The sequence below is a fragment of the Kryptolebias marmoratus genome, linkage group LG12, assembly GCF_001649575.2.
Source record: "Kryptolebias marmoratus isolate JLee-2015 linkage group LG12, ASM164957v2, whole genome shotgun sequence".
Classification (NCBI taxonomy): Eukaryota; Metazoa; Chordata; class Actinopteri; order Cyprinodontiformes; family Rivulidae; genus Kryptolebias; species Kryptolebias marmoratus.
Genome location: NC_051441.1, coordinates 12,331,005 through 12,339,439, shown reverse-complemented (window position 1 = coordinate 12,339,439; position 8,435 = coordinate 12,331,005). Strand labels below are relative to the sequence as shown.

The 8,435-nt window shown below is 42.0% G+C and overlaps 2 protein-coding genes across 3 annotated transcripts; one reads left to right on the top strand and one right to left on the bottom strand.

Annotated features, from left to right (window-relative positions):
- Positions 1-206: 206 nt before the first annotated feature.
- On the top strand, positions 207-3,006 carry LOC108239314. The gene is made up of 9 exons (XM_037978530.1): positions 207-243; positions 322-399; positions 475-1,747; positions 1,847-1,944; positions 2,033-2,244; positions 2,311-2,397; positions 2,476-2,559; positions 2,664-2,717; positions 2,799-3,006. Exons 3-9 carry the CDS (start codon positions 1,721-1,723, stop codon positions 2,834-2,836), a joined length of 600 nt encoding a protein of 199 aa, XP_037834458.1. The 5' UTR covers positions 207-243; positions 322-399; positions 475-1,720; the 3' UTR covers positions 2,837-3,006.
- On the bottom strand, positions 3,007-8,282 carry lg12h17orf75 (linkage group 12 C17orf75 homolog). 2 transcript variants are annotated; one of them, XM_017421956.3, is made up of 10 exons: positions 7,681-8,276; positions 7,334-7,408; positions 6,781-6,906; positions 6,485-6,613; positions 6,271-6,331; positions 6,068-6,187; positions 4,661-4,725; positions 4,439-4,578; positions 4,222-4,325; positions 3,007-4,152 (listed from the first exon to the last, which is right to left on the bottom strand). In XM_017421956.3, exons 1-10 carry the CDS (start codon positions 7,827-7,829, stop codon positions 3,943-3,945), a joined length of 1,179 nt encoding a protein of 392 aa, XP_017277445.1. In that variant the 5' UTR covers positions 7,830-8,276; the 3' UTR covers positions 3,007-3,942. The 2 variants fall into 2 exon arrangements, with proteins under 2 accessions (XP_017277445.1, XP_037834457.1); XM_037978529.1 differs by lacking the exon at positions 7,334-7,408 and having other exon boundaries at positions 7,681-8,282.
- Positions 8,283-8,435: the final 153 nt, after the last annotated feature.

The window sequence follows — 8,435 nt, the reverse complement described above, 5'->3', positions numbered from 1 at the left end:
TTGTTGTCACTAAGTGGGGCTTCAGTGGGAGGCAAATAGAGAAGTGAGTAAGCAATGAAACCTCGCAGCCCTGAGCTCAGCCCGTGCAAGGAGGAAGTGGCGCCAGACGACCAGGTAGATGGAGTGAAAACAGAAAACCTGCCAGCCACAGTGTGAACTTACCGTCTGCCGAGGGCTAACATGTCTGTGGATGGAACCAAGATACAGTTCGAGGGCTTTTTACAGAAAAGAAAAGACACTTTGGTAAGTTACTATTTTATTTTTCTGCCCATCTCTGTGCTGTGAGCTGGTGTTTGAACAGGTTGCTCTTTGTTCTGACAGAAAATAAGATGGGTCACCTATTGGTTCAGGCTTCAAAACACCACCTTGTTCTTCTACACGAAGAAGAACGGCAGCGCTGTGAGTGCCTCAGACGACCCGTTAATGAACCTCTTATTGACTCTTACTGATACACTAACCTGCTCTTGTTCGCAGTCTCACCTGAGAGGATACTACTACATCTACAGAGTGAGTCGTCCGCTCTTTGTTGTTATTTATTCTCTTCTATTTAATTTTTGTTGCTGTTTACTTTCACTTTCTTGCATTTATGATGAAGCTGAGATTAAAAACAAATCCTCTAAGCAGTACCCTTGTTATGATAATTTGCTGGCACACCTTCAGGTCTCTTCTGAGTCACGTTTATTTGACTAAAGAGGAAAAAAAACAAATCACATTATTGAGCACTAAATTTGGGACTTCCTTGCACCTTTTTTCACTTCTCGTATTTTGCCAATGATTTGTTGTGTGAAGTAAACAGCATTGTGCTTTAGACAAAGTGCTATAAACGTTTTCTGCAAATATTTTACATTTTTATTTCATTCATGCTTGGATTATGCACAGGCGCGCGTCTGTGGGTTCTGGTTGTTTCGGGATTTTGTTAGCTGCTAATAATCCTGATTATTTTGCCTGAGAATGTTTATTTTTTTTCACTAAAACTCTTAAGCCAGTGGTTCCCAGTGTAGTGGGTGAGGTGTTAACTTTATAAATGATTACCAGGAGCAGATTTAGCTTTAACTGAGCAGATTTAGCTTTAACTGCTACAACGAGAGGAAAACACTGATCCTGTTTAACCCTCACAGCTTTCATTTGGTGGGTTGAAAGTTAAAAAGTTTGAAAAATTGATTTTTAGATGCCTTTATGTTGTGATCTTATGGTAAAAAATTACTGGATTTAGAAACAAAAAAAAAACAAACATGTAAAACGGCACAGAAATGTCTTGAACTTGAAGTGTTGACGCAGAAACATTTCTGAAAATATAACACAATGCAACACTGAAGTTTTGCTTTTATCGTTTTACTTTTTGTTCCATGTGGTTTTTTAGTATTCTTTTGTAAAATGTTTGTTTTTTGGAAACCTGGTTTTATTTTCCACCTCGACTCGTGTTGCTGCGCCTCAGGTCCGTCGTTCTTACAGCAGGAGAGCAGAATCCGTCTCCTGAACCTTTTGCACACTTTCATGGGTTCATTTAGTGAAGTAAAGCTGTGCATGCACCAACTTTACTCTCTGTAGCTGGAACCTCGGTGTGGTTATACTTCCTCTGCTGTTGGTGCATCTGTTTTGGTTTTTTGAACCTGATGAGACGGATCTGTTGAAGCTCGTGACTGTGCCCCTGTCGGAGCAGGTGCAGTCGGTGCGGGAGATCCAGAAAACGGACAGGAAGCCCTTCCTGTTTGAAATCGTCATGACAAACGGGAAGAGGAAAATGCTGGTGAGTCGCCGCTGAGCGTTCATCTGTGAGCTGACGTCTGTGGATCTGCAGCCTAACCCTAACCAACACTGTTACCGCTGTGTGTGTGTGTGTGTGTAGGCTGCAGAGACGGCAGATCTCAGAAAAGACTGGATTGGACACCTCTGGCAGGCCATGCAGCTGTCCTCCTCCGGTCATTTTGATGCCAAAGTCACAGAGTAAGCCACGTTTTGACGGATTTTTCTCCTTCCTCCTCGCAGATGGACACCAACCTCTCCTCTCCACGTCTCTCTCTCTGCCCCTCAGGTTTGAGGAGTACGATCAGCGAGAGAGGCTGAACAGCGACAGCGTGATGGAGGTGGCGCCCGCCCGGCCTCTCTCCACCTACTCCTCCTCGGAGAACATCTACGCCGAGGCGGAGGACATGACCTCGCCCGCCTGTCCGCCTGAGGAGCGACACAGCGAGGAGGACATCTACCAGAACATACAACGGCCCCTAAACTCCAGAAATCCCAACGGTAACAATTCACGACGACCACATTCATGTTGAGAATTTGTTTGATCTCTAAAAACCTCCTTTTCAGATCCTATAGTCACCGATCCTCAGTCCAGTGAGTGGAGCTACAGAGACAAACAAGAGAACCTCTATGATGTCTTACCTTCCAGAAGAAGTATATAAATCTACTTTAAACAGCTCTGACTCTGTAACACAACATGTTGACGTCTAAAGTGGTGTATTGTGCTTTTAGGCCCGTGTGACGCCCGTTTACCTGAGATGCAGGATGTCGTGTACGACTTCCCTCAGTCTTACAGGACTTCTGCTGAACCTCAAGGTGACAGAAGATCCAAAACTGTGGCTTATTTTGTGTCATAAATAATAAACAATTTTCTCTTTATTTTATTTTTGGACACGTTTTGCCCAAACCCAACCCTACAGACTGCATCTACGACGTGCCAAGCTGTATTCAGAGGAGTTACGATCACTGTCAAGGTATCGTTTAACTTGTTTGTGTCTAAATGTGTTGGCGCAGCAGCTGTAAATACTTATTCTCAGCTTTTTGTTTGGTTTTAGATGAGCAGAACCAAGAAGAAACCTACTGGAAAATATGAAGAAAAGTTCAAGGATGTCAGCAATATAAATTAATTGTTTCATTTTACATTTATTCCTTGTGCAGATGACTACACCACTCCCTAAAATCTGCTTTGTTTTGTTTTTTTAATGTAAATATGTTTATCTTGTCAATGTTTTTATGGGCTTAAAGAGATGCACAACCATGCGATGAGGGTTTCATGTGTTTATTTTAACTCCTTCACAGAGAATCACAGAATTATTTATAGCTGCAGAGAACCTGAAAGTATTCACACACTGATCAATTTATACTTTACAACGAAACAACTTATTTACACATCTGGTTCACAGCTTAAAACATCTGTTTTGCTCAGTTACGTACTTTGGATTTAATTTAATGGGAATGATCAGATGAAAAAAAATCTAAAAATACAGAAAGAAATTACACTTAGCTAGTTTAATGTATTCAGTAATTCATTCCATACTTAAAGAAATAGCAGATAAACTACATAGTGTAAATATTCACAAACAGACATTAAATCTAATCTGATGAAGACATTTTACAACATAAAGATATTAATGCAGATTTCAGGCTGAGATTAATCCAAAACGGGGCCTATGTAACAAGCGATGCATAAAAGTGATTTGTACATTCTTCTCTAAAGAAAAATCAATAATTAAATAACATGCAGAAAAAGATTAAAGCCTGATCTGTACATTAAATAAGCAATCAGTATAAGCTCTATTTGGAGTCACTTCTTTGTCAGCAACACTATAAATATTTGGTTTGTTAAATCTTTATATACATGCTTTAAACACAAAAGTGTGAAGCTATTGTTTACCTTCATTGCTATGCCTCGTTTTACACCCTCACCTATTAACTAAACACATTTCTTACTGTTTTCAGTGTAGTGGCATTAACAAAACAAATTAATACAAAAAAAAGACATTTGTACAGAGTGTCACAGAACATAATCACTTTAAGCACCATCCTGTGGTAATTATGGTTTATAGCTGAATTTATTTCATGCATGTAGCTGTTGATTTTCTAAACTGATCCCTTGCCTTTTGTCTGTTTTTAAATCAGACAATCTGAAGCTTTAGGTCATACGTAGTGTTGCTTTATGTGCGTGTGAGTGTGAGCGAGTCAGGCCTGACTCTGTTCGCTGAGGAACTCCTCCAGGACGCTGATGATGCTGCAGGCCTCGGGCAGGTCGCTGTGCTCCGCCCGGGCGTTCTGCAGCAGCACGTCGCCGTTGCCGCAGCTCTGCAGGAACTGGGTGCAGCGAAACAGGGCGTAGTGGCTCATCTCGGCCTGCCGCACGAAGCGCTTCAAGCCGTTCATGTCCTGGATGGCCTGCAGAACCAAAACAATAAATAAAAAAAAGAAGTGCCACTTCGACTTCCATCCGTGCATATCCCTCACCTTAAGTTTGAAGTTCTCCAGGATCTGCCGGAGCAGGAAGGGATTGCAGCGCTCGGCGGCATTTAGAAACGCCTGAATCCAGCCGTCGCAGAATCTGTTACTGACTGAGGGGAACACAGCGTCTTTATTAGACTCAAAACGATATCGATCCATTATAACCCTGCAGGTGTAGAAACCATGAATAAGCTCTCAGACGACAGTCGGGTGTTTGACCTACGGGTGTTTGTGAGCGTGGGTGGGCTGGTGGAGCAGTCGATGAGCAGGTCAGACTGAGTGTCCTCTGAGATGGCTTTACACAGAGAGGCCGACGTGGTGTCCTGCTGGGACAGACCCTGCAGACTGGCTGCTTTGATGAACCTGACACACACCCACACACGTATTAGTAGTCCAGGTGTTCACATGCGTGGAAGTGTTATGCGAGGCTTGTCACGCAACTCACCTGGACACGTCAGCCTTTGTCCTCTCGTCTGAATTGATGACTTCCACATGTGTGTGACTCAGAGCCTGTACGAAGGAAGTTCACACAGAATTGTTTTTTTGCACAAAAACTGAACCAAATGAAACTTTTTAGCAAATATAGAAAATGCGGATTTAAAGGAGCAGTTCGCAGAGTATCCACAGTAACACTTTTCCTGTCAAGAGCTGCATTTAAAGAGAAAAGATGAGTCTGTTTAAGTTTGAGGGACACTATGACCTGAAAAACTGTCTTTAAAAGAAAGACTCCTTGAAGGGGGTTTTGAGTTTCCTAAAGATAAATGAGGAGCTGTGCAGTTTTTTCCCACATCACTAAATTTGGAGTTAAAGATTAATCATACAGAATATTCTTAAAAGATTAAAAGAATTTAGAGTAATCTTCACATGGGAAAAACAAAATAGATTTGAATGAAATTCTCAGAAAGTAATCATGAATGTACATCTACATCTGATTAACTTTTGGAGTCAACCCAATTCAAGATGGCCGCCACAGCTAAGTGACCTTAGTCAACACAAAAATGGCTACAGCTCTGCCAGTTTCACAGATATTGAGCTAAATTTTATTGTTGCAGTAGGTGAGTCATTCCCAACGCATGCTCTGAGCACTACACCTTACACTTCAGCGTTACTAAAAATAACTGCTCAAATCAACACCATATGTCTGTTAGCAAAATATCTCAAGAACCACTGGGTTGGATTTAGTTCTACTCTCAAAAAGTAAACACTGATTGTACATCTGCAACTGATTAACATTTTGAGGTCGGACAATTTAACATAGCCGCCACAAAAATGACTATAACTCAGTTTTACAAATTTTAAAGGTGGTAGTAGCTGAGAGTCATTATCGACACACTCTAGCACATCTTGCAAGATCTCACATTAAACTGTGCTTAACGTCATATACAAGGTTTCACCGAAACAGCTATAAGTCTGATTTCCCAGCATAAGAAGATTTGAGTTTAAATCTCGAGCGTGAAAGGTGGCGGGTGATATGCATTCCTTGAAGGAATGCACAACCGTTAATGAGTTTATATCAATTTTGTAGGTTCAAATACTGCCATCCAGAACACTTTATATGTTCCAGCACAAAACAGCTCCTTCATATTTCAACATGACCCCTGCTCTAAAAGTCTGGTTTATACACACTGAGAACATCCGCAGGGTCAGAAACCCCAGATCAAACATGAATGAGAGGGTTGTTAACGATGCAACATGAAGGGAAACATCTCCCTGCCACAACATTTCTGCAATATGGTGCTGACTTCAAAAAATAAATAAAAGCAAACTCACTAAAAATAATTAACATGTGTGGCTGTGTAACCCTTTATTTGGAGCTTAAATCGTTCTACTCTGACGGCACGAGAGGACTCACGGCGTGCAGCAGGAAGCTGATGTTGCTCTGAACCAGCTGCACCACTCGATGAATGTGCATCACGGACTCCTCGAACCACCGGCTCAGATAGGGGCGCACTTCTGTCTCGAGGTTCTGCAGCTACAAAAACACACAGTGAGACCTTTACACGCAGAAGTAAAACAACGAAGACATATGAAGCCGTGTTTTTGGGGTCCTCGTACCTCTGGTGTTTGGAGGCTGCTGTGCAAGCCTTGGACGTATTTGTCGAGTTCTAATCTAAACGTGGCTTTGGTCAAAGAATTAAAAACAAAATGGCCTCGTGTTGGTTTGGTTTTTTTTAATGAAAGAGGAAAAACGATGATGCAATAAAAAGTATTTCAACCAGTTACATGTATAACACTGGTTGTGACTTTGTTTGCTTCCACAAAAGGATATAAGTTGAGTCCTTTTTCAGACCCCCCCATGAAGCAGATGACATATCCATTTCCATCAGCGTCCGGTTGTTCAGGAGACCTTTCCTGCTCCACGAGACAGCAATAGCAGCCGACTGCCTGCTCTGGAATACTGCAAAGAAGAGACAAATGTTCCCTTGAACTCTGAGTTGTTGTTTCCTGCTAAACCTTTTAAATGACTTGGAAATAATCCACCATGGCTCAGTGTAAAACAGACCAAGATATGTCGACTCGACGTCTTTGCTTTCAAACGCTGTCTGGAAGTTTGAAAAACAGTACCTGAGGTCCACGGTGGCGATGTTTCCCATGCCTCCAAGCAAGGCTCCTTTGCTCAGCCTCCTCGAAATGTAGGTCCGCAGCTCCGGTTCTGCCTCTGACGGCAGGCTGCTGTCGATCAGTGTCAAGCTGCGGGTGAAGCACACGGTCAGTACGAGCTCAAGCAGCCTGTGAAAGGTGACAACGAGCCTGAAAGCCACTCAAGTCAATGGAGAAGAGATGGAGGAAGCGGATGACTGGTAGCCAAGCACCGAAAAACACACCAAACAACTGAGTCACTGATCTGTAACTGTGTCCAGGTGAGAAACACAACACTGTGCTCAGAAATTCAACGGTTGCATTCACTATTCAGATAGACAGGAAGCTGAGAGCAATGTAACTTCAACCAAAGATCAACCAAAACAAAACCACGCGTGACGACAGCACTGATTCCATGTTGATGGATTTCCCTGAGGCAGCCCGTGGACACACTGATGCAAAACAAACCAAAAAAAAAGCCAAAGAGAAACGACCACTGAAAGCAAGAAGAAGGTAAAGCGGATGGCTCCTGTGTTACCTAAAGTCATCCTGACTGGTTGTGGAGTCTGCACGTCTCTGGCTCCATGCCCCATTTTCCCCAGAGGACTCAGATCTAAGACAATCAACAGTTTACTCATCACCTGCGTTTAACTTTCATGCATAAATGAGGCTTTTATCTGCAAAAAAGACAGCTCCAGCACAATAACTCAGAGGATCATGAACTCAACAATGATTGCATGCCAAAAAATATTACCACCTTGTATTTAGGGAGAGAGAATGCAGAGTAAAAACATCTTATGATAGAAATGTTTGCACAATTACAACAGCCCAGTAAAAACAGATTGAGAACTGCGACAACAAGGGAGAAGTGATATGAATCAATACCTTGTGCCTTGATAAAGATAGATGGTGTAGTAGCAGTTCAGTTGGATTTTCTGGCTGTAACCAGCAATTTCTTCGCTGTCAAAGTCATCTCTTTCCTCTACGTCGATTGAATCTTGGAACGACGAGGTTTGGGATGAAAACATGCTCATGCCGTCACACGGAGGAAGCAAAATCGGCAAAAATGTCAAAAATAAGGACGTATTTTATTCTGTAGCGAAGCTTTGTTGGTGGTAAATACAGCAAACGTTTGAATTTTTAATTGATAATATTTTGAAAGCGCAAACAGTTGAATGATGAGCGCCGTCTATTTTCCGTTTTGGTGCCAACTGCGCATGTCTAATTTGTACCCTTTAAAATATGTCCGACTTCAATCGGGTTTTCTCACAAAGGTTCCGGGTTCAAAGCTCAAGTTACTACCTGTAAACGATGTTGTGATTTTACAAAACTGCGAAATTAAAATAACCTGCAATACCGTGACAATGCGAACTGAACATCTTAATTACGTTGCAAAAACTAAAAATATAACTTTTCATCTTTTGCCAGAGAAGCCGTTTTCAGTGTTTGCATGAGAATATGACTCACTGGATAAATCAGTGTAGATTAGAACTTCTAATACAGTGGTGCCCAATCCTGGTCCTGGAAGGTCACTATCCTGCATGTTTTAGTCGTTTCTCTGCTTTTCAGCAGGTCTTTAATTTCTGCAGAAGCCTGATAATCATTCATTCAAACCAGGTATGTCAAAGCAGAGAAGCATC

Coding starts and splice junctions, on each gene's coding strand:
- LOC108239314 (XM_037978530.1), top strand. CDS start 1,721: ATGACAAACGGGAAGAGGAAAATGCTG. Junction 1,748..1,846: donor ACGGGAAGAGGAAAATGCTG/GTGAGTCGCCGC, acceptor GTGTGTGTGTAG/GCTGCAGAGACGGCAGATCT. Junction 1,945..2,032: donor TTTGATGCCAAAGTCACAGA/GTAAGCCACGTT, acceptor TCTGCCCCTCAG/GTTTGAGGAGTACGATCAGC.
- lg12h17orf75 (XM_017421956.3), bottom strand. CDS start 7,829: ATGAGCATGTTTTCATCCCAAACCTCGTCGTTCCAAGATTCAATCGAC. Junction 6,188..6,270: donor GCAGCCTCCAAACACCAGAG/GTACGAGGACCC, acceptor GTGTTTTTGTAG/CTGCAGAACCTCGAGACAGA. Junction 4,726..6,067: donor TCAGCTTCCTGCTGCACGCC/GTGAGTCCTCTC, acceptor TCCTTCGTACAG/GCTCTGAGTCACACACATGT.